Here is a 24,925-nt window from a genome sequence, read left to right as displayed (position 1 = left end):
TGGTATCCCTTGTTTGTCTGTCCTGAAAGGTTACTGAGAGCGGGCCAATCGTTGATGGTTACAAACAGCAACGCGTGCAGGTTAAATTCCTCCTGTTTGTGCTCATCCCACGTACGTACACCGTTTTCATTCCACAGCTGTAAAAGTTTTTCAACTAATGGCCTTAGGTACACATCAATGTCGTTGCCGGGTTGCTTAGGGCCTTGGATGAGAACTGGCATCATAATGAACTTCCGCTTCATGCACATCCAAGGAGGAAGGTTATACATACATAGATTCACGGGTCAGGTGCTGTGATTGCTCCTCTGCTCCCCGAAAGGATTAATGCCATCCGTGCTTAAACCAAACCATACGTTCCTTGGGTCAGCTGCAAACTCAGCCCAGTACTTTCTCTCGATTTTTCTCCACTGCGACCCGTCAGCGGGTGCTCTCAACTTCCCGTCTTTCTTACGGTCCTCACTGTGCCATCGCATCAACTTGCCATGCTCTTCGTTTCTGAACAGACGTTTCAACCGTGGTGTTATAGGAGCATACCACATCACCTTCGCAGGAACCCTCTTCCTGGCGGGCTCACCGTCAACATCACCAGGGTCATCTCGTCTGATCTTATACCGCAATGCACCGCATACCGGGCATGCGTTCAGATCCTTGTACGCACCGCGGTAGAGGATGCAGTCATTAGGGCATGCATGTATCTTCTGCACCTCCAATCCTAGAGGGCATACGACCTTCTTTATTGCGTATGTACTGTCGGGCAATTCGTTATCCTTTGGAAGCTTCTACTTCAATATTTTCAATAGCTTCTCAAATCATTTGTCAGGCACAGCATTCTCTGCCTTCCACTGCAGCAATTCCAGTACGGTGCCGAGCTTTGTGTTGCCATCTTCGCAATTGGGTACAGCCCTTTTTTGTGATCCTCTAACATGCGATCGAACTTCAGCTTCTTCTTTTGACTTTCGCATTGCGTCCTTGCATCGACAATGACCCGGCGGAGATCATTATCATTGGGCACTGGTTCCTCTTGATCTTCAGCAGCTTCCCCCGTTGCAGCATCATTGGGCACATCGTCTGGTTCCTCTTGATCTTCAGCAGTTTCCCCCGTTGCAGCATCACCGTATTCAGGGGGCACATAGTTGTCATCGTCCTCTTCTTCTTCGCCGTCTTCCATCATAACCCCTATTTCTCCGTGCCTCGTCCAAACATTATAGTGTGGCATGAAACCCTTGTAAAGCAGGTGGGTGTGAAGGATTTTCCGGTCAGAGTAAGACTTCGTATTCCCACATTTAGGGCATGGACAACACATAAAACCATTCTGCTTGTTTGCCTCAGCCACTTCGAGAAAATCATGCACGCCCTTAATGTACTCGGAGGTGTGTCTGTCACCGTACATCCATTGCCGGTTCATCTGCGTGCATTATATATAATTAAGTGTGTCAAAAACCATTACAGAACATCACGAATAGATAATTAAGTTACCAAATTAATAGAAGTTCATCATCACATTAAAACCAAAGTACATACATAGTACTCATTTAACAACATATAGCTCTCCAGAGCATCTAATTAATTAAACCATACATTGAAACTATGTAAAACATTTCAATGCGAAAACAAATGCAATCATAATCGCAACCAAGGTAACAATTGATCCAACGGCATAATGATACCAAGCCTCGGTATGAATGGCATATTTTCTAATCTTTCTAATCTTCAAGCGCATTGCATCCATCTTGATCTTGTGATCATCGACGACATCCGCAACATGCAACTCCAATATCATCTTCACCTCCTTAATTTTTTTAATTTTTTTCTTCAAGAAATTGTTTTCTTCTTCAACTAAATTTAACCTCTCGACAATAGGGTCGATTGGAATTTCCGGTTCAAATACCTCCTAGATAAATAAAATCTATGTCACGTTGGTCGGCATAATTTTCATAAACAATAAATGAACCAATAGTTATAAAGATAATATATACCACATCCGAATCATAGACAGGACGAGGGCTGACAGGGGCGGATACCAAAACCATCGCACTATATAATAACAAGTAATAAAATAGTAAGAAAATTAGACAAGTATCTATCTAAAGTAAGAATTTTTTCTTTCAGAAAGAAGATAAGAACAAGAGGCTCGCCACGGTGGTGCCGGGGACGAGATCGGCGCGGGCGATCAACGGCGGTGAAGACGGGAATGGGACGTGACGGGCCGCTAAACCTAGACAAATCTCGAGGAAAATGGAGCTCTGAGGTCGAGCTTCGAGAGGAGAAAGCTTAACTAGTGTGGCTCGGGCATTTCATCGAACACCTCATGTGCATCGGAGGTGAGCTAGAGCACCACAAAGCCCTCCCCTCGCCGGCCAGAGAAAAACAGAGCACTGGAGTGCTCTGCTCGCGGGCGAGGGGTATATATAGGCACCCCATTGGTCCCGGTTCATGGCATGAACCGGGACTAAAGGGCAGCCTGTGGTCCCGGTTCAAGCCACCAACCGGGACCAATGGTGGTGGGCCAGGAGCGAGGCCCATTAGTCCCGGTTCCTCCCACCAACCGGGACCAAAGGGGCCAGACGAACCGGGACCAATGCCCCCACGAGGCCCGGCAGGCCCCTGGCCTCACGAACCGGGACCAGTGCCCCCATTGGTCCCGGTTCTGGACTGAACCGGGACTAATGGGCTGACCTGGCCTGAACCAAAGCCCTCTTTTCTACTAGTGAACCGGCTCTGATGCCAATTGTTAGAGTCTAATCTGCGCTAATCACTCGATCACACAAGGAAAGACTCCATGGATTTTGCATCGCGTGCAAAACTTGCGACTTTTCTCGTTTATTCTTCCTCTATTTATTGGGTACCGTGACAGGTAGTTTCCTACCTTTGTGCCACGACCCTGACCACTCGTGCCATCCCACGAGTTCGCGTCGTGCTAAACCACCCGAGCTAAACGCATGGGCTAATGTGATGTGGTCACATCGTGCTACAGGCCCATGCAGCCTACATGCAAGGCGCGCAAAAGTCGCGGGCTCTTGCCAGACAAACTAAGCTGGAAACAAACTAACTACTGCGAGTTTATTCTTAGCGACTAGATTAGCTAACAAGATGTTGCTGATCTGCCGGTGTAGTGTAGGTTCTATGCTAGGTGCTAACATGTTTTCGCTCCATAGTGCACATTTCGATTGGAGGCGTGCGTGTTGGGTTTCTTGTTAGTGCATAACTCGCTCTTTTCCCCTTTATCGTTTCCTTCTGACGAATCTCTTGAACAGTTGTACTTTTTTTTGAACTACGAACAGTTATATTTTCTTTATGAGAGTAATGGAAAGGGGTTGAGCACGGTTCAAGAAAATAAAAGATAGAGCCAGGGTCGGGGACTGGGTTTCTTTAACCTGTGGATGCAGTGCCATGCATTTGAGACGTTGACGTGGATCGATGGTCCTCCTTCGTCCGCGCGGAGGGGGTGCGGGATCTACCAATTATGCGCACCTCTATGTGTCATCCCAAGCGGATCGCAGCACCAGAATCTACATTCCAAAGGAAGCACCTTCGTCCAAAAAAGTTGAGAATCTAATTAGCCTCACTGACCTTTCAATCCCCAAGCCGATGGCAATCCCGCGATACCATTCGAGCCACAAGTCCGGCGGGGCGGCGCCCCAACCGCCTTTAAATAGCGGGCACCGACGCAGCACAGCAGTCATCAAACCATAACCATCAGAGCTTCTCAAGTGCAAAAGCCATCAATCAGTGCAAACGTAGCTCGGTTGCCGATCCAGTTCGAGATGTCTTCTGGGTCAAGGAGCGCATCCCGCGGCAGCGCCAACCCGGAGTGGAGCAAGAAGGAGAACAAGCTGTTCGAGGAGGCACTCGCCTACTACGGCGAGGGCACGCCCGACCGCTGGCTCAAGGTGTCCCGCGCCATGGGCGGGACCAAGACGGCCGACGAGGTGCGCCGCCACTACGAGATCCTTGATAGCGACATCAAGCTGATCGACTCCGGCAGGGTTCCTTTCCCCAAGTACAACACCCAGGGCCAGGGGGCTTGGAACTGATTCATCAATAAAGGTAACCAAAACCCCAACCTGATCCTTGTCTCTTTTCTAGTACAATTTATGTGTGAAAGATATATAGCAATCTCAATCAATTGTCATAATAAAGGTAGAGCATGCGCTAGCTAGGTTGACGTTGTCAATTAACAAAGAAACAGCAATGGAATGCCGCTTGTCAATGCTGTCGATTCGTTGGCTGTTTCTGCTCCAGATGCACTGCAAACATCAGTGTGATTGCACTATTATTATTGCACATAATTTAAGCCTGGACCAGGAACCTTGAACATGAACAGCTTCATGCACGCACAATTTGCTTGCGTGGATGCGCTAATCTTAGAGATCCCTTTCTTAGAGTTCCTGCGTCCCTGCATAAGGCTGGGAATTGATGTCTGTTTTGCACACCCTTTAGGGCCAAAAACCAGATTGCAGCGGTGCATATCCCAGATTGCAGAACATATATAGAGAAGTATCCAGTGGAATTCATTTTTGCCAAGCCTAGCATTCACACAAAACTATCCAAATAAGGGCATGTTTCTCCTATTGAAATGCAAATGTTAATGTAGCCCAGTTCTAGATTTGAGAAGTTGAGATAAGTTAACTTACAAGGTACCTTTCTCGTTGTATTTTTCTTTTCAGGAGGAAAGCTTCTGAATTCTGAAGATCCTGCAAACAGGATAATGTGTTGATAACCTAGTCCTTAGCTGGGACCATGTTACTGAAGCAAGCGTAATTATGTACCGTATAACGAAGATTGTGGGCACTTGGTTAGGAATAAAAGAAGAAAACATATGTGTGTGTACATAATATAATATTAGGTTTGTAAGCAAATCAATTGAGCTTGGTCTTGCAGACGGTAGCTTGTATTTTTCATTGTGTACAGTATTACTCCTCCCCAGTAAGTTTTGGAGTAAACAACAGTGATGTAAATCCCCAGTACTTGTGTGTACTGTTTATGAACTTGTGCTGGTAGAATATTCCTATTTGCCAATATCAGTTGGTTCAAGACTCCGATGTTTACTTTGTACTTTACATGTTATCACTATCGATCCCTTCCAACGAAGATGGAGTAGATGTGAGTATGACTATGTGCCATCCGATAACTTGTGTACTCCCTCCGTTTTACTTATTTCGCATATTAGCTTTGACTGAAGTCAAACTTTGAAAAGTTTGACCAAGTTTATAGGAAACTATATGAACATTTACAATTACGGCCGGCTGGCGTTCAAGTGTGTCCTAGATCTTCCCTTGACGTGGTAGCTTCCTTCCTCATCAGCAGTAGATCTAGGAGATCGTATGTTCCTGTATTATTAACGACCATATTATTTCTACATAACCAAAGCAACCAATGTAAAGCCACAAACATGTTTAAGTATCATCCCAAAACCGAACTTCATCTATGTTTTCAGCCTTGGATTGGGCAGTAGCGGCCCCATGTGCGCCGTACCATCCATGGAGGTGCCGTGTTGGAGGTTTGGGTTTTAGGGAGAGCGTGGCGCTGTGGGCGGTGGGCTCCAGAGGCTCGAGTGGTGTGGAGGTTGGAAGTTGGAGCGGCGTGGCGTCTACCGCGTCGACGACAACGGGTCTTGGTGGCATTGTGTAGCTCAGTCTTAGTGACGGATGTGAATGGATGGACGAGCACAGGACGGTGGCATGTTTTGCGCTGTGGCGGCGTCGATGGTCGGTCGTCCTGGCAAGTATAATGCGGATCTCTTTCCTCAAGATGAGTCAGCAGATCGATGGGGTGGCGACTTTTGAAACGTGTGCATGTGGTGTACGCATCGGGTCTGCTGCATCAGGACTATGCTCCGGGTACATCATGCGAGCAGACCGGTGGTGAGCCCGGTTCTAAATGGTGGGGAGTGATGCCATTCCCCATTGTCGAGTTTGTAGGTTTGGGTGGTGGCTTCGAGTTATTTGGTGTATATCAGACCTTTGTTAAATAATTTAATAAAAATGAATGTATGAATCTATTGATTGAGAGGCCGGGGGTTTTAACCTCCATTTCTGAAAAAATCTCATGTTTGTTGTGTGCTTCTTGCTTGCAGATCGAGATGCAATTGTGCTTACGGTGGAGCATGGTTTTCACTTTTCAATTTACTATTGTTGAGACTAATTGCCAGATGGTGCAGAACCTTTGGAAGATGACAAATCTGGAGTTCATATCATGAAGGAGATGAGATCGATTTCCACTATTTTCAGGGTTTAAGCTAGTATCCTCTGTAAACTAATATAAGACCTAGTAGTGATCTAAACGGTCCTCTCAAGTGACGAGGAGGACAACGGAGGAGGCAATGACGGCGGCAGCAGCGACGATGACGTCGACGTTGAAGAATGGCGAAGAATCTTTCTCGACCGCGACAACGACGGCACGGGCCTGACCCCACGGGTGGTGGGATGTCTAGGGCGGACTGGCTGGCCTTCGTGAAGTCAGATTAGTAAGGTGTAAGTTTGTGTTTAAACTAGACTATGTTTTGGTGGATTGTTAATGTGAATTATGTGTCGAATTTCGGTTAGAAGATCTATGTCCATCATATCCAAATCGAATTTACATGAATTACTTCATTATATTAAGGGAATTGGCTAGGTCCGGCCAAAAGTTAGTAGAGTAAAAATACTCCACTAAGCTTTACTCAGCCGAATACTCCTTATTTTTTAGGAGATCGGCTAGTGTTGCTCTAACCAATAGAGTGCTTTACGGCGCTGCTTACAAAAATAAAATAAAATATACTACCACATTTCTGCAGCAATGTTCTCTGTAGCAGTAGGTAGCTGTTGATGCACCTTGCATCCTGGCATAATCCCAACCATCCAATGTGTAGCCGCCAATTGGTAGAATCTATTCCAACTTCTAAGACCAAAAAGAAAGAATGGGTCTCCCCGGCCACGACTCCAATATGTTTGGAGAAGGAATTTGACCAATATGCCACGATGAGGTTGCGATGCCTTCTATCCATGGTCCTGTGACTCTGCTCATGTTCCTCGGTTGGCCACGGGGGCCATGGCATTGCGAGATTTTCCAACGCCACCATGCAGAGATTCCGCTGCCACATATTCCATCTTTATGAGAGAAGCTAGCTAGCTCACGTGGAGGCGCTCGGGTCCGTCTGGTGCTGGCCGTGGACCAAAGAAACTGGGCATCTTGCCCCAGTACAGTAGATCGGGGAGGCATTGGACCGAGCAGATCGATCTCGCTGGAATATAATCTGTTAGAAGCGAGAAAGAGGGATTGTTGCGGAATATGATGGATGTATTATTGAGCCTCGAGAGCGAGTATATATTGAGTACAAGATTTGGAGGGCAAGACGCCTCTCCTGGAGATAAGGTAGGAGACGGATTACAAATCCTAGACTACCAAATACAAGTATCCCAAATATATCTCTAACATCCCCCGCAGTCGTAGCGGTAGCGTTGCGAACAACAGGAGCGTCGCGGACGGTCAGACTGGAGAGAATAGCAGCCGACGAACTGACATCCCCCCGCAGTCCTAGCGGGAGCGTCGTGGACGGTGTCGCGTCGCGGACGCGTTGACTGTAGAGGAAGCCGACAAGTTGCTCAAGCGGATGATAGCCCTTTGTGCCGATGTCGATGTAGCCGAGAGCGTAGGGTGGTGTAGCCGTGGTCGAGGTAGCCGTGCGAAGAACGCCGTGGTCGATGTCGAGTCGGGGTAGCCGGTGTCGAGGGAGTCGCCGTGGAGCCGCAGGCGCAAGGAGGCGCCGAGTTAGTCATGGGCGCAGTGGTGTCGAAGAAGTGATGCGCCAGAAAGGAGAATGGTGTTGACGACGCGTCGCGCCGGGGTTGCCAACCCCGGGGACACATCGTAGACGAAGGCACGCGTCGGTGTTGCCAGCACCGGGCATGCGTAGACGGTCGAAGACGAAGTTGACGAAGCGCCGCACCAGGCTTGCCAGGTCCGGGGAGACGTCGTGGACGAAGGCACGCGGCGGTGTTGCCAGCACCGGGCATGCGTAGACTGGGACCTCCATGAACTGTACACCATGTCGAAGAGGTCGGAGAGGCCAGCAGAGAAGGACTCGACGACGGTTGCGGCGCCAATCGGCGCGGGGCCAATATCGCCCGCGGTTGTCGGAGTAGATGAAGCGGTCGGGGTAGATGACGGCGACGCTGAAGACGAAGTGTGGTGGACGGGCGGCGGCGACAGCTACAGAGGTAGCCGCGGCGGCGGCCAAAGAAGAGCGGCGGCGGCGGCTAGGTTAGGAGTGCGGCGGCGGTGCTCGAAGTAGGCGAAGAACCCTGACAGCGTGACGAAGACCGACGCGGACGGTGGCGTTCCCGCGCCAAGGGAGACGGCGCGGCGCATACCACGGGAGGTCGACGCGCGGTGATGGCGGAGCGGACCACGGGCCGCGGCACTACGGCCCGAAGGGGCAACGCAGTGGCGGCAGGCGGGTCGGGGCGACGGCGGGAAGACCTCTGGACGGCGGCGGGGACCACGGGCCGTGACGTTGCGGCCCGAAGGGGCGACACAACGGCGGTTCGCGAGTCGGTGCAACCGCAGGGACGGCCTCGGGACGGCGGCAGGGACCGCGTATCGCGACACTACGGCCCGAAGGGGCGACGTAGCGGCGACGCACGAGTCGATGCAGCCGCGAGGAGAACCACGGGGCGGCGGCACTGCGGCCCGACGGGGCGAGGCAGCGGCAGCCCGATGCTCGATCGGTAGAGAGGCGCGCTGAACTCGGGGACGATCTTCACGGGACCTGCGGAGGCGCGCGTAACCGAAGGGCCAGGTCGGTCGCGCGGCGTAGATGAGGCGGATCGCGGCGGCGAGCGGATGATCAAGCCGATCGCGCGCGACGTCAGGGACGCCGCTCGGTGGAGGAGTGGTGGCGGCGGAGTCCGGGATGAGGCCGGCGACGACGGACGGCAGGGGACGTCTGCACCGGCACCCGGGCTGCCAAAGCAGCGCCGACGCCCGGGCAGCGAGGGCCGAGCGACCAACGGAGCAGCGGCGCCCGAGTTGAGGCGGCCGACGAGCCTGATGCAGCCGAGGACGAGGCTGGCGAGGTAGACCGCCGAGCCGCCGTGCAGACGCGGCGGAGCCGGGTGACGTGGATCGATGGGCGGGCCGGCGCGCGAGCGTCGGCTATGATTGGCCGACGCATGGCGCGAGGCCGCCGGGTCGCGGCGATGCAGGTGTCCCGGTCGGAACAGGGCGGTGACAACCGGCGCAGGGCGACGGGCGGACCGACGCGCGGACCGCGGCTGGCCCGAACGGGCCGCCTCGGCACGCGTGGCCGCCGGGTCGGAGGAGAGGCCGGCTGGTCGCGCCGGGGTCGGAGTAGAGGCGCACGGGGATCGACGGCGGCGGCGGGCGACGCAAACCGATCAAGAATAAATCGGAAAACCAAAAAAAAAATGCCGATCAAAAAACGACCTGCGAGAGAGCGAAAAAACCCGGAGCAAGGGCTCGGGAAAAAGACTCTCTAGGGCAGCCGGCCAACACGGCCGGCGGACGAACCCTAGGTACGGGCGGCGCGGCCCCCGACGGCGGTCATGGAGGTCGACCGCCCCGGGGGCGGCGCGCAGGCGCGGAAGCGGCGGCGGCTAGGGTTTAGGATCGACTTGCGATAGATACCATGTTAAAAGGGAGAAAGAGGGATTGTTGCGGAATATGATGGATGTATTATTAAGACTCGAGGGCGAGTATATATTGAGTATAAGACGCCTCTCCTGAAGATAAGGTAGGAGACGGATACAAATCCTAGACTATCAAATACAAGTATCCTAAATATAATTTGCATAAAGCGGGGTTTCAGGATGACAGGATCCCCCGTCATATTCTGATTTCTGAACCTCCTTTCTGAAATGCATCTTGTCAGCTACTTTACTTAGGGCGAATTTCTGCTAGCTAGGCAGAGCTCATGCTTTCTGAAATACATAAGTACGCTGCTTGAATTCTCTCTGTCAGCTCGCCTCTGTTGTGGCTGTAGTACGTACCTAGCAGCCTCACAACACGGAGATCACTGTTCTTCTAGTGGTTTTTTACTGGGTTTGTACTCGTGGTCTATGCTTTGTGTCTTACTAGCTCACGCAGCCACCACGTACAATCTGCATCAAACTGGATCCCAAATCTGCCAACGGAACCTCTCAGATTCCAGGCACCAACTTGCGGGATTGGAATCCAGGCATCACTTCAGCCATGATTCAGAATATTTACTCCTTTTCCTTAGCCAAAAAAGGGCATCCCATTCCGGATGTGCCGTAGATTCTCTCGGCTCGATCGTTCGTATACCCACCCGCCACCCTAGCTAGCCTATCTCCCTAGCTAGTATCTCGCTCGATCCATAGCGTGGGCACCGACAAGAAAGGCGAATTTCTGCGCGTGGCTCTGGGCTACTGCACCTCCAAGAGGCATGAGCATATGCTTATCACGTCGATCGGATAGAGCATGCAGCTCGAGAGTGTGCATACGTTTTTTTTTAAATGGAGGAGGACCCCCGGCCTCTGCATCTGGACGATGCATGCAGCCACTTTATTAATTATTCACACAAGACCTTACAAAGTCATACAACAGTAAGACTGAACCCACCGACTAGGCAACAAAAGTGTCGCTATTCCTATCCAACTGATGAAGGGATGCTGATAGTCTGGGCCTCGTACCAAACAGACCTCGCAGCCAAGCCTAACATCTAAGACCTGAGGTCCCATCCAGGACACGCCTGCCGGGTATGGGTCACCTACCAGTCCGGCGTACTCCTCAACCAGGACGCCTGCCGGGTCTGAGGCCGCCGCAGCCACCTGCCACCAATCCATCTTCAGAGCTGTACTGATGCATCTACCTTGCCCGGTCTAGCTGCCGTCGACGCCACCACGACGCCAGACCGCGTCACCCTCCTGCGCGAGTCCATCTCCGCACATCGGACGCAGAGTCACCACAGCGCCATGCCGCCGAGATCCGCCGCCATCAATGAGTGAGATGCCGCACCGCTCCACCAAAGAATCCGTCCTCTAGTCCTGCATCCAGCTGCTGCTCAAAAAACGATGCCCCCATGAGGGAAAACGACGCCCCAAAAGCACCGCCATCGTCCGATCCGGAAACTCCGGATCAAGGTTTTCACCCAGAGCAGCGCAAGCAAGTCGACAGAAGCTGCAAAGGCGATGTCTTCAACAAGATAACGACGCGAAAACGCCGCCATCGCCCGCCATGACCCGAGTCATAGCACGGTTTTCACCGGCAGCCCCGTCTCCCCACTGTACGCCGAGACTAGATGCGAGAATCCACAACCATCTAGCCGACCACCTCCGGCGAAGAAGATGGCCACCACCTCCACGCCAAGGGCCGGAGCCCCCAACGTCCTCGTGTCGCGTGCCTAGTCCAGAGGCCGCTTGCCGCGCCGGAACAAAGGATGCGCACGACGGCTCGAGGAACCACCATCCAGATCCGAATGGGATCCAGATCGGACACCCTAGCCGCCGACGTGATCTCTTCGTCACCGGCACCAGCACGACAGCCCTGGTCGCCACCGGCCTGCGCCATCGCCCTTGGATCGGCCGGAGTGGGTCGCCACCAAGCAGATCCGATCGCCGGACGAGGAAGATTGCCGCCGCCGCCGCTGCGGCCCGCAGGCTTAGCCTGCGATGCCCTCGGCGGCGGCGGCGGGAGGAGAGGGAGGCCCGGCGGGGAGGCCCCGGTGCGGCGCGCCGCCGCCGCACGGGAGAGTGTGCATACGTAGTGACCAGCTCCTTCATCCAAAAAAGTTCAGAATCAGAATGTAATTAATTAGCCTCACTGACGTTTCCATCCCCAAGCCGATGGCAATCCCGATACCATTCGAGCGACATGGCCGGCGGGGCAGCGCCCCAAGCGGCTATAAATAGCGGGCACCGAAGCAGCACAACGATCATCAAACCATAACCACCGGAGCTTCGGAAGTGCAAAAACCATCAGAAAAAGCATCAGCGCTAGCTCGGTTTCCGATCCAGTTGGAGATGTCTTCTGGGTCAAGGAGCGCATCCAGCGGCGGCGCCAACCCGGAGTGGAGCAAGAAGGAGAATAAGCTGTTCGAGGAGGCACTCGCCTACTACGGCGAGGGCACGCCCGACCGCTGGCTCAAGGTGTCCCGCGCCATGGGCGGGACCAAGAATGCCGACGAGGTGCGCCGCCACTATGAGATCCTTGATAGCGACATCAAGCTGATCGACTCCGGCAGGCTCCCTTTCCCCAAGTACAACACCCAGGGCCAGGGGGCTTGGAACTGATTCATCAATCAAGGTAACCAAAACCCAACCTGATCATTGTCTCTTTTCTATACTGTACTATATGTGTGTCAACTGTCAAGTGTCAGCAGGAGTCCTCGCTCAAAGATATATAGTGTTCTCAATCAATTGCTCTTGTCATAATAATGGTAGACCATGCCCTAGCTAGGTTGACGTTGTCAATTGACAAATAAACAACAATGGAATGCCGCTTGTCAATGCTGTCGATTCCTTGGCTGTTTCTGCTCCAGATGCACTGCAAACATTAGTGTGACAGTGATTGCACTATTATTACACACAAGCAAAGCGGATCCGGCACACAATTTAAGCCTGGAGCAGGAACCTTGAAGGCTTGAACAGCATCATGCACGCACAATTTGCTTGCATGGATGCGCTAATCTTAGAGATCCTGCATCCCCGCATAAGGCTGTGAATTGAAGTCTGTTTTGCACACTCTTTAGGGCCAAAACCATGGTACCCCTTGAGAGGCAGCGCTGCATATCCCAAATCACAGAACATCAAAATTCCACACTCTTTGCCAAGTCTAGCATATTCACACAACACTATCCAAGGAAATGGGGGCATGATTCTCCTACTGAAGTGCAAATGTTAATTTATCCCAGTTCTAGATTTGAGAAGTTGTAGTAAGTTAGCTTACAAGGTACCTCTCTCGTTGTTTTTTTCCAGGAGAAAAGCTTCTGAATTCTGAAGATCCTGCAAACACGATAATCTGTTCATAATCAAGTCCTTAGCTGGGACCATGTTATTGAAGCAAGCATAATTATGTACCGTAAAACAAAGATTATGAGCACTTGGTTAGGAATAAAAGAAGAAAACATATGTGTGTGTACATAATATTAGGTTTGTAAGCAAATCAAGTTCGCTTGGTTTTGCAGACGGTAGCATTTATTTTTCATTGTGTACAGTAATACTCCTCCCCAATAAGTTTTGGGGTAAACATCAGTGATGTAAATCCCCAGTACTCTCTGTACTCCTTTATGAACTTGTGCTCGAAGAATATTCATGTTTGTCTATCAGTTGGTTCAAGACACGGATGTTCGCATTGCACTTTACATATCATTATCGATCCCTTCCAACGAAGATGAAGTAGGTAAGTACGACTAGCTACGTGGCGTCTGATAACTTGTGTACTCCCTCCGTTTATTCATTCTGCATATTAGCTCTGACAGAAGTCAAACTTTTACAAGTTTGACCAAGTTTATAGAAAACTATGTGAACATTTACAATAACAGATCTGTATGAAGCGAAAACAAAGTAGATTCTTTGTTATTTCGAACAGCCTTCGCGTCTCAAAATAAATTTCCATAGGAGTGAGCTATTTTGCTTTGGAAATGCCAAGGAAAGAGAGAATGAATATAGGCAACTCGATCGCTTTGAAAAGAAGCTCAACAGTTGGAAGGGGAACTAATGTCATATGGGGCACAATTGACTCTTATCAACACTATTCTCACAGTTGTCCTTTTTTTGAAATGCCCGAAGGGGTGTTTAAAAGGCTTGATTTGAATTGATCTAGGTTCTTCTGGCAGTGCGATGAGCACAAATAGAAGTACATACTAGATAAGTGGGATATCTTCTGTTGGCCAAAGGATCAAGGTGGTTTGGGTATTGAAAACTTAAAGATAAAAAAAAGCACTTGCTTGGTAAATGGCTATACAAATTGCTTAACGAGGAAGGTGTATGGCAAGAGCTTATTCATAATAACTATCTATATTCCAAAACTCTATCTCAGGTGGAAGCAAAATCAACGGACTCCCCTTTTTGGAAGGGCTTGATGAAGGCCAAGTCTTGTTTATTTAAGAGAGATTTGTTTGAGGTTGGCAATAGCCATTCTACAAGTTTTCACAAACACACTTGGTTGGGGACAACCTGCTTGCTCTACAATACCCATTGTTAAATAACGTGGCACATAGAAAAAAATGAGTCCGTGCACTCGATTATGGGATCTACACCTGTGAACATCCAATTTAGGCAGGCTTTGATTGGGGGAAATGGGTAGCGTGGTTACATGTGATGTGTAGGTTGATGTTGGTCAACTTATCACAAACACCATATGTATTCAAATGACGATTGAATACTAGTGGTGTGTTTACAGTCAGGTGAAAATAATTTATGATGGTACATCTCACGACTGCCTCACTCGCCGCCCCCCCTGACGGGCCACGTGGGAGGTCTCAGTCGCCGTTGCTGCCTAGTCCTTCCCTAACCCTCACCTCCCCCTCCGCCGCTGTCAGTGGTCAGCGCCGAGCAAAGCCTGTGCGTGCGATGGCGGCGGCGGAGGGCCTCTCCTCACTCCCCCGGATCCGCGGGGTGTGGCCCTCCCGACGGCGCGGCCATTCCCGGTGGCGGCGGGCTTGTCGTGGTGCACGGGCGCCCAAATCCATGGGGTGTGGTTCTTCCGGAAGCGTGGCGGCTCCCGGGGGCGGCGGGCTCGGGCGGCGGCAGGCTTGGGCGACGACGTGGGCTGCGTGGCGGCGGATCTCGTCGCTTCGGTCATCGCAGAGGAATCTCGACCTGGGGCGGTGGCCCAGGTAAGCATAGCGACGGAGCCCTCAGTTGGCGGCGTTCCACTATACCACGCACTAGATTTCCCTACTGATGTGTGTTGGGAAAAGTCAATTTTACCAACAGACTGTTGGTTGGGAAAACTTCTATCTAACTGTTGGTCGATAATACTGATGTATCGTGTCCAACTGTCGGTCGGCAATACTGGAATGTTTCACGTTAAACTATCGGTCGGGAAAGCCCGCATCTCCATCAGACTGTTGGTCGGCGATTAATGCCGATCGACTGTTCATTACCAATTGGGCCGGCCCGTCTTTGCGCGCGCACGGGCCAAAAACTTAGCGCCAAGCCTCCTTCCTATTTTTTCATTCGGCCTTCAACAGGTGCCACGACCAAATCCAAATCCCCCAAACCTAAATCCTCTCACGCACTCCCTCCGCCGCCGCCCGCTAGCTAGCAGCCCGCACGCCGCCGACCACCCGCCGTCTCCAGCACGCCGTCACCTGTCTCCACCCTCCTGCAACCCCACTGCTTAGGCCCCGAACACTTCTAACCCTAGCTTGTGCGCTGGAGTTCGGGGAGAGGCCAAGGCGCGGTGGTGGACGCCGCCATCCCTCTCAGATCCGGTGCTGAGAGAGGGAGGGAGGGAGGGAGGGAGAGGTGGGTCACCTGCGAGAGAGAGAGCACTCGCACCCTCGCTCGTCTGTCGCCACCCAGGGGCCGCCACCACCGCCGCCACGCCATGGGCTTCCTCCGATCTGCGCTCGTCGGTTTGTTTGAAGAAGGATCTGGCCGTTGACTGCTGGTGCTTCCCCTCCCCGGGCGGTGAGTGTTCTTTTCACTCTCCTCTCCCTCTCCACCCATCCTCAATCGGTGCTGCCGTTAGTTGATTTATTTGCTTTTGCCTTTTCCGTTCAGATCAGCCATGACTTGGGATAGTACTTCTATCCAGCAAGCAGCGTTTTGGATGTGAGCTCCAGCTCAAGCAGAGCATCAAAAACAGGGGCTCTATCTGCTAATGGGGTAGCCGGCAATGCAGTCTAAGAGCTACATCTCGTGTGATTTCTGGATATGAGAACTTGAGAAGAACAAGCTTGATGCTATTATTGAAAAAAATAATCTATGCTACAGGTATTCCTTTCAGTAGTGTTGCAGGAAACCTTAATTAGCTACTGTTTTTTATGAACTGGTTGTGATTGATTTGTGAACTTTAGAGCTTGTGAGTTGTAATTTGTGATGTTTGAACCCTTGCCAGACTATCAAATTATGCTATGCGTGCCTGAAGGTCAATACATGGGTATTCATCATATGAAAATTCATTACTTTATTTATATAGAAAAACGTATCCACATATCTGTGCTTTGAGACGAGGGACAACCCTGAGAACTAGCTTCAGGTTCCACAAAAAGTCCAAATAATCATACTAATGTTTCAGACTTTTATTTAAACATTGTAGAATTCTGGCAAACATAGGACTATATTAAAATTAGTTCAGTTTTACTGGAATGAAGATAAAGTACATATCTAGCGGTTTGTATTTATACAGTCATGCTTCTATAGATTTTACAGTTCTATTTTATCTTTAAATTTGCTTCAGTAGTTCTGTAACTTCCAGAATAGTTCATGTATCCCATATTTTCCCAGGATTCTTCTTTGCATCCCATACACTTAGACGGAGTGGGAGGCTGCTGCAGCGGTGCTGGACTCGGAGCCCAAGCCATCCGACGCCGCCAACAGGTTGCACCTCTTCGCGGAAATCACCACAACTGTGATGTCTGTATAGAAAATCAGTATTTTCTTGGTTCATATCCTATCTGAAACTTGGAATGTTGATTGTTAGGCACAACATGGCTTTCACAGTAGCCTGCATATTCTTCTGCTCACAAACAGGGCAAAACATGCACCATAGAATGCTGGGAGAACATAGATTTATTTTGCTCTTCGTACTTTTATTAGATAAGCCACATTGCAAGGAGAATATGGATTTATGTTGCTCTTCCTACTATTATTAGATGGGCCACATTCTTTTTGTTTCATTCATGCCTTTGTTACTAACAGTATGGTTGTGTAAATTCAACATTGATGTTTAATGTTATTACATGATTTACACAAAACTGGTATTCATATTACATGAGATGTTGCAGGCGCTGACAGTCGGATGCCTTCAGAATTGGCTCTTAAAACTTTCAACCAAGATTAGAGCTAGCATACAGTTTGCAGTTTATAGTCGTACTCATACTCAATGAGTCCCTACCTCGGCTTCTGGGCAAGATATTCTTTAATTTTAGGTAAGCTCTGATTTGTAAAGCATTATTGCAGCTTTTAGAAACTCTGAATCTCAGATTTATTGAGATATCGAAATCCCAGTTTGAGATTCATCGAGATAAGGAGATCTTATTCGACCATGTAATTTAAATCTTATTCCAATGAGTATTGTTGATTGTCGTTTTTACCAATATTACTCAACTTATGGTCACTTCCCTTTGTTTAGTTCAGCGCCATTCTTTTCTCTTAATCGTTTTGGTAAAAAGAAATGTCTCACTATAAAATATATTATGTAATCCTTTTTTGCTCAGCAGCAGTAAATTTCATAGAGGTGATGTAATATAATAATATATAATGTCATTATTGCTGTAGAAGTTGCAGAAGTGTAATGCTGACTCTACTCGAATGATGATTATCCCTACATGCATAACATATTATAAAGAGATCTTCCTACGTGCCCCTTTTGTAAGGATGCATGCTGACGTGTGCACATCATTTCTAGCTTGTTTTGGTGCATCTTTTATCCTGCTTCAGCTGGTTAGCCTGAATCCCCTTTTCTCCTGTTTCAGTTGGTTAGCAACCACTATTGTTCAGGAATTTTTAGTGGCGCACATCTTGGTCTGGCGAGCCGATGACCGGACATCATTTGTCAAGGTTTGCGCACATTGAAAACTCTTGCTGCGGATAGGAATGATTTTCATCACAAACTGATGTAGCTTCTTAATATGTGTACTATATTAGATTGATCCTTTTGAATTAAGTTGATGTAAAATTATTTATTCAACCCAAGCTCTCTCAGCCTCTTTTCTCTTTTTTCATTGTAACTTATATATACATAGGGAGCTGACCTTCATGCACCACTCAGGCGCCACATCCGGCCACTAACATCACGTCTAGGCACTAACTCACTCCCACTCACACAACTAATTCCATGCACTTAATCCCTACATGCATGCATGTCCACTTGCGCATCTCCACTCATCGGCCACACACCTGGTCAGCGGCCATGTAGCTGACAAACAAACTAACTTGCCTATTCTCCTCTAGCTATTCCAGTCGTCAAGCGCCTTGCCGCTTCACACGGCGTGCTGCATCACACAGCACCGCGGCTTCATGCCGCCATCAGCATCTCACCATGCTCGCCGCATCGCACTGCAGCCCGGTATCTCGCCTCCTCCGTGCACTCGATTTGACCTTCGATGACTAGATACTCCTAGACCATCTATGTTACATGCATAACGAAAGCAAACTAAGTATGCGGATACAAAATATAAAGATTAGTGCGAACAATCTCAACCGAGGATCAACGTTAGTGTTAACACATGATTATTGAATTCTCTGTATTTATTACTATTTATATTTTTGAGAATGTGATGATCCTGTATGTTGGCATTTTGGTACTGTAGTATAGTTTCTAATAGTGTATTATAACTGAGAACTGATTAACTTTTGTAGGAAGCAAAAAGGACTACACTCACAAGGAACCATGAAGCCAACGATCCACGTCAACTAGATGTTTTAGCTTTCATTTTGTACAACTGATGTCTCATACTTGCACCTTTTGACTGTCCTTTTGTAAACCTGATGTATGGTTCCTCGGTGGTTTTGTTTAGAACAGATTGAAGTGTATGTATGTGCCAATTAGTTAATGGAATAAAAAATGTTTCGTGCTCTCGATTTGAGCGTGACGTATGGTGTTTGGGTGATTATGCTTAGAACAAATGAACTATATGTATATGACAATCAGTACCATATGTTAATTAAAGTTGTGGTTGGCTAAACAAAATGTTGATGAACTATTGTTCGGCAAAAGAAAACCCCATCTGATTGTTGGTTGGCAAAACAAACGCCGTCTGATAATCGGTTGGGAAAGGCTAATGCTAGGCCCAACAGAATGTTGGTTGGGAAAGAATACCCTGTCCAATAGTCGGTCGGGAAAGGCCCGTTGCTGCCCTAACAGACTGTTGGTCGGGAAAGGCCCATGGTAGGCCCAACAGATTGTCGGTCAGGAAAGATATTCCATAGCCATCAAGTAGTCGGTCGGGAAAGGGTTTTCCCGTCTGGACTTTCCCCAACAGACAAGGTTGGTCAGCAATAGTTTTTCCCGACCGATTGTCTGTTGGAAGAAGTTGTATTCCCCACCAACCTGGTTGTTGGGGATGTAGTGTTGTGGTGTAGTGTTCGCGGGTGGTGGTTGGACGGCGTCTTGACCGCGTGGGCAGTGAGTTGCTGGTGGATCTCCTCCCCGATACAGGCCCTCTCCCGCTGCACTTGGTGTCTTGCGATCTTGGTCGTTGGCCTCATTGCATTCGCGGGGCTGGTCGAGGTGACATTGGACCGGAGGAAACTCTGGATGACTCACTCATCCCAACGGTGGTGACGACCAAGGTCGCCGTTCTCCACCTTGCAAGCGCCGTCGAGGTTCCTGCCCTCCACCTCGACCCCATGCCCGAGTGATGACCCAAATTCTCCTCAGATTGGGCGGCGGCGGCACTGCGTGTGTCATGCCTTTCTTGGAGGCGTCGCCTGGGGTGTTCAGGTGCTTGGTTAGAGGAACTGCAGGTGGAGGGGATGGGGCCAGTGGCAACAGGTGTTGTTCGCGAAGGAGGGGCGGCGTGGCATCTGGCACGTCGACAACGACGGGTCTCGATGGAATGGAGCACTAGGGTCTCGACGGTGGGCGCGTGATGATGAACGAGCGCAGGATGGTGGCGTTGTCTAGCGTCATGGTGGCGTCGACGGTAGCTAGGCCTGACAAGGTCGATCCGTCGGTACAACTCTGAAGATGGATCGGCGGAAGACGGCGGCGGCAGCTTCTGAGAGTGTGCCGGACTGGTGTGTGCTCCAGACCCGGCAACGTGGCTTGGTTGGGGGCTCCGGTTTTAGATGTTATGCTATGGTGTGAGGTCTGTTTGGTATTCGACACAAACTATCGGCTCCCCTTCATCAAGTGGATAGGAGTTGCGACAGGTATTGCCAAGATGGTGGCTTCAGACATACTGATGTATTACTTTGTAAGGTTTTTGTGAATAATTAATAAAGTGGTTGTATGCATCGTCCAGATGCAGAGGCCGGAGGTCGTCCTCTTTTTCTAACAAAAAATGTTTACACTGGTCTATTCATGAGGACCTCATCAATACGGGACTGGTGCTCCATAGAAAACATATTTGGAAGATTAAAATCTCAATTAAACTGCCCGCGAAATCAATGCTGTTGTGCCGCTATCGTCGTTTAGTAACTGCCCTACTATTTTCCTGCCTCCCAAAATGGTGGGAGATAGCGCCAATTTCACAGGAGAATTACGCCTGTAGGCCTAAATTTTGCTGCAATTCTATCTGCCGATTAATCCTTTAGCCCATGATTTTAATCAGTCCATGAACATGAAATATTGCACTGATCTTTGTCAAACTGGATTTACTTACTTATTGATGCCCTTCCTAGCGTTGCTAAACAGACTGAATCTGAGGAAACAAATGGCGGCGATTCCTGGGGGGTTCTCCTTTTTGCCGCCATTCTCTAGCGACTCCTCTCCTCCTGGTGGCCTTGCGGTTACAATGAGTAGGTGGGTCGATGGAGCCCCGCGTTCAAGTCATGTTTTCTGTAGGTTCAGGCCGTCCACTTGGTGGTCTTTTTTCTTATTTCTTTTATGCTTTTTTGGGCGTGTTTGTGCTGATGCCCCAGCAGACAACTTTATTTCATGCGTTGTGGAAACTTGGTGGTTGCTTTATTTATAAAGCGAGGTGTAAGCATATTTCGAGGTTCTATAGTTTTAGGCATTAATCATTAGAATTTCGGTCGGCTGGCGTTGTGGCTTCGACAACAATGACAACGACGGCGAATAAGTGTGCTATAGATCTCCCCTTGATGTGGTAGCTTCCTTCCTCGTCAGCGGCATATCTAGGAGCTCAGACGTTCCTGTATTATTAACGACCATATTATTTCTATATAGCCAAAGCAACCAATGTAAAGCCACAAACATGTCATGTTTAAGTATCATCCCAAAACCGAACTTCATTTCTATTTTCAGCCTTGGATTGGGCGGCGGCGTCATGCACGTCGTACCCTCCATGGAGGTGCTATCTTGGGAGGTTTTGGTTTTCGAGAGAGTGCGGCTGGGCGGTGGGCTCCAGACAAGGGCTCGGGCGACGGTGGTGGTGTGAAGGTTGGCAGGTGGAACGACGTGGCATCTACCGCGTCGAGGACAGCGGGTCTTGGTGGCATGGTGCACCTCAGTCTTGGCGACGAAAGCAAGGAGGTGACATGTTTGGTGCCATGGCAGCTTCGATGGCTGGTCGGCCTGGCAAGTATGATGTGGATCTGTTTTCTGTAGATGGGTCAGTGGATCGATGGTGGTGACGGCTTCTGAAGCATATGCATGTGGCGTACGCGTTGGGTCTGCTGCACCGGGTCTATGCTCCCGGTTCTAAATGGTGGGGAGTGACATCATTCCCCATTATCGATTTTGTACGTTTGGGTGGTGGCTTTTTGGGTTGTTTCGTGTAGGTTGTTGTCAGGCCTTTGTTAAATAATTTAATAAAAATAACTGTGTGCATCTATTGATGCAGAGGCCGGGGCATTTAAGCTCCTTTTTAAGAAAAAAAAATAGCATGCTTGTCGTCTGCTTCTTGCTTGCGGAGATGCAATCGTGCTTGTGATGGAGCGTGGTTTTCACTTTTCAGTTCATATCATGAAGGAGATAAGATCGATGCTCCACTATTTCCAAGGGTTTAAGCTAGTATTTGCTGGGCGCAGTGCTAATTCTTTAGCCCATTCTTCTGCGCGCTTTGCTGTAATGAACTTTCAGTTATATATGATGTAATCTTCATCTAATTGATTCTTTGCAATCAGATAAGGTGCCGCCTAACGAATAAAGAGCTTTAGGGCCGTGCTTTCAAAAATAAAACAAAATATGAGAAAGGTGTGACAGCTCCTGGGTGCCCCTACATCCTCATGAAACTGTAAATTCATAAAAATGAAAACAAAATCAAAAAAATCTGAAACTTTAGGGGATCAAAGTTGGTCAAACTTTTGATGTTCTTGCAAAGTTTCAGGCACAAACAACATTCGAGGAGCCCTGACCAAAAAAAAATCACTACTCAAAACTGCACATAAACGTTGAACACTGATTTTGTCTTTTTAGGTGAGGTCTTTCCAAATGTTATTTGTGGCTGAAACTTTGTAACAACATCGAACGTTTGATCATCTTTGATCCCCCAAAGTTTCCGATTTTTTGATCTGTTATTTTTTTGAATTTACTGTTTATGGAGGGTGTAGGGGCATCCGTGTGTTGAAAGTCATGTCACATAAAATACACTACCATAATTTTGCAGCCCAAGGTTCTTGGTAGCGATAGCTGCCGATGCACCTTGCATCCTGGCATAATCCCAACCATCCAATGTCTAGCCGCCAATTGGCAGAATCTATTCCAACTTCTAAGACCAAAAAGAAATAATGGACCTCTTCTCCCCACCCACGACTCCGATATGTTTGGAGAAGGAATTTGACCATATGCCACGATGAGGTTGCGATGCCTTCTATCCATGGTCATGTGACTCCGCTCATGTTCCTCGGTTGGCCACGGGGGCCATGGCATTGCGAGATTTTCCAACGCCACCATGCAGAGATTCCGCTGCCACATATTCCATCTTTACGGGAGAAGCTAGCTAGCTAGCTCACGTGGAGGCGCTCGGGTCAGTCTGGTGCCGACCGTGGACCAAAGAAACCGGGCATCTTGCCCAGTACAGTAGATCGAGGAGGCATGGGCCGAATAGATCGATCTCGCTGGAATATAATCCGCATAAAGCGCGGTTTCGGGATGACAGGATCCCCCTGTCATATTCTGATTTTTGAACCTCCTTTCTGAAATGCATCTTGTCAGCTACTTCACTTAGGGCGAATTTCTGCTAGCTAGGCAGAGCTCATGCTTTCTGAAATACATAAGTACGCTGCTTGAATTCTCTTTGTGAGCTCGCCTCTGCTGTGTACTACGTACCTAGCAGCCTCACAGCACGGAGATCACTGTTCTTCTAGTGGTTTTCTTACTGGGTTTGTACCCGTGGTCTATGCTTTGTGTCTTGACTCTTGACTAGCTCACACAGTCACCACATACAATCTGCATCAAACTAGATCCCAAATCTGCCAACGGAAGCTCTCAGATTCCAGGCACCAACTTGCGGGATTGGAATCCAGGCGGCCTCTACATCACTTCAGCCAGGATTCAGAATATTTATTCCTTTTCCTCTGCCAAAAAGGGCATCCCATTCCCATTCCTGCGGGATTGGAATCCAGGCATCACTTCAGCCATGATTCAGAATATTTACTCCTTTTCCTTAGCCAAAAAGGGCATCCCATTCCGGATGTGCCGTAGATTCTCTCGGCTCGATCGTTCGTATACCCACCCGCCACCCTAGCTAGCCTATCTCTCTATCTAGGTATATATCTCGCTCGATCCATAGCGCGGGCACGGACAAGAAAGGCGAATTTCTGCATGTGGCCCTGATCGCTACTGCACCTCCAAGAGGAATGAGCATCAGCTTATCACGTCGACCGGATAGAGCAGCTCGAGAGTGTGCAGACGTAGTCACCAGCTCCTTCATCCAAAAAAGTTCAGAATCAGAATGTAATTAATTAGCCTCACTGACCTTTCAGTCGCCAAGCCGATGGCAATCCCGATACCATTCGAGCAACAAGGCCGTCGGGGCGGCGGCCCAAGCGCCTATAAATAGCGGGCACCGAAGCAGCACAGCAATCATCAAACCATAACCACCGGAGCTTTTGAAGTGCAAAAACCATCAGAAAAAGCATCAGCGCTAACTTAGCTCGGTTCCGCATCCAGAGATGTCTTCTTCTGGGTCAAGGAGCTCATCCCACGGCGGCGCCAACCCGGAGTGGAGCAAGAAGGAGAATAAGCTGTTCGAGGAGGCACTCGCCTACTACGGCGAGGGCATGCCCGACCGCTGGCTCAAGGTGTCCCGTGCCATGGGCGGGACCAAGAATGCCGACGAGGTGCGCCGCCACTACGAGATCCTTGACGGCGACATCAAGCTGATCGACTCCGGCAGGGTCCCTTTCCCCAAGTACAACACCCAGGGGGCTTGGAACTGATTAATCAATCAAGGTAATCAAAACCCAACCGGATCCTTGACTCTTGTTTTTTTTTTAGGGAATGTCCTAGCTAGCTAGGGCTGTTTATCCTCTAGTTCTACTTAATCACACTCTTTGCCAAGCCTGACATTCACACAACACTATCGAAAGAAACCCCGTGCACCATACTCTACTTATCAAAGGCCAGAAGATGGACGTGGGAAAGGGGATGATAATAAACCCCTTGCAACCCACGTTCCACAACCAGCCGATCCCCGCTGGGCACTTCAGGGTTAGCTTGTCCAGTGTGAAATCAGGGCACGAGGATTTGCCTCCTCCAGTACAGCATGTGGGAGAGGACGACGAGACCCTGCCGCGGATTGGAAGCTGCAAGGGTTGGGTGCTGCTATGGCCGAAGAATCTTATTCGTTTGGAGCCGGCCGAGAGCACACCAATAACCACACATCAACAAGCATGTGCGGAGACCACCCCGCCTACGCAATTACCAGCTCCTGTAGTGCCGGGTGAGAGCGGCGGACGACGTGATGAAGGGGGTGCAATAGTACTGGCTAATGTAATCGGTCATGTAGAACAGAGAATGGATGATGAGACGGAGGTCGACCCTATGGGTTTCCTCAATACAAACGCGTATGACTGTGACATAGATATGATGAGTCAACCATATGACGAATCGGGCTATCAGCATGCTAATGAGGATATGGATGATCTGCCCGGGCAGGAAGATCGTAGCAGGGATTGCAAAAAGTCTCTCTTCATGAAATCCTCACAGGACACGCCTGAAGATG

The 24,925-nt window shown here is 49.5% G+C and overlaps 3 protein-coding genes and 1 long non-coding RNA gene across 6 annotated transcripts; all 4 read left to right on the top strand.

Moving 5' to 3' along the window:
- Positions 1–3,696: 3,696 nt before the first annotated feature.
- LOC109781525 (protein RADIALIS-like 3) lies at positions 3,697–5,039 on the top strand. The gene is made up of 2 exons (XM_020340123.4): positions 3,697–4,047; positions 4,668–5,039. The coding sequence occupies exon 1, from the start codon at positions 3,765–3,767 to the stop codon at positions 4,032–4,034; it is 270 nt and encodes an 89-aa protein (XP_020195712.1). The 5' UTR covers positions 3,697–3,764; the 3' UTR covers positions 4,035–4,047; positions 4,668–5,039.
- A 6,853-nt stretch (positions 5,040–11,892) lies between these two features.
- Positions 11,893–13,292, top strand: LOC109781526 (protein RADIALIS-like 3). Its single transcript, XM_020340124.4, has 2 exons — positions 11,893–12,264; positions 12,936–13,292. Exon 1 carries the CDS (start codon positions 11,982–11,984, stop codon positions 12,249–12,251), a length of 270 nt encoding a protein of 89 aa, XP_020195713.1. The 5' UTR covers positions 11,893–11,981; the 3' UTR covers positions 12,252–12,264; positions 12,936–13,292.
- A 1,864-nt stretch (positions 13,293–15,156) lies between these two features.
- LOC109781530 (uncharacterized) lies at positions 15,157–18,710 on the top strand. 3 transcript variants are annotated; one of them, XR_002237320.4, is made up of 7 exons: positions 15,162–15,596; positions 15,690–15,902; positions 16,416–16,508; positions 16,916–17,059; positions 17,409–17,501; positions 17,606–17,690; positions 18,492–18,710. It is a non-coding gene; the product is annotated as an uncharacterized lncRNA (long non-coding RNA). The 3 variants fall into 3 exon arrangements; XR_005757631.3 differs by lacking the exon at positions 17,409–17,501 and having other exon boundaries at positions 15,157–15,596; XR_005757632.3 differs by lacking the exon at positions 17,409–17,501 and having other exon boundaries at positions 15,695–15,902.
- A 5,108-nt stretch (positions 18,711–23,818) lies between these two features.
- On the top strand, positions 23,819–24,140 carry LOC109781527 (protein RADIALIS-like 3). The gene has a single exon (XM_020340125.3). The coding sequence runs from the start codon at positions 23,874–23,876 to the stop codon at positions 24,138–24,140; it is 267 nt and encodes an 88-aa protein (XP_020195714.1). The 5' UTR covers positions 23,819–23,873.
- Positions 24,141–24,925: the final 785 nt, after the last annotated feature.

Source organism: Aegilops tauschii, chromosome 5 (genome assembly GCF_002575655.3).
Source record: "Aegilops tauschii subsp. strangulata cultivar AL8/78 chromosome 5, Aet v6.0, whole genome shotgun sequence".
Classification (NCBI taxonomy): domain Eukaryota; kingdom Viridiplantae; phylum Streptophyta; class Magnoliopsida; order Poales; family Poaceae; genus Aegilops; species Aegilops tauschii.
Note: the sequence above shows the minus strand (reverse complement) of the source record. Positions and strands in the feature narration are given on the sequence as shown.

What these genes read in the sequence shown, in the direction of transcription:
- LOC109781525 (XM_020340123.4), top strand. Translation starts at nt 3,765, where the DNA reads ATGTCTTCTGGGTCAAGGAGCGCATCCCGCGGCAGCGCCAACCCGGAG.
- LOC109781527 (XM_020340125.3), top strand. Translation starts at nt 23,874, where the DNA reads ATGTCTTCTTCTGGGTCAAGGAGCTCATCCCACGGCGGCGCCAACCCG.
- LOC109781526 (XM_020340124.4), top strand. Translation starts at nt 11,982, where the DNA reads ATGTCTTCTGGGTCAAGGAGCGCATCCAGCGGCGGCGCCAACCCGGAG.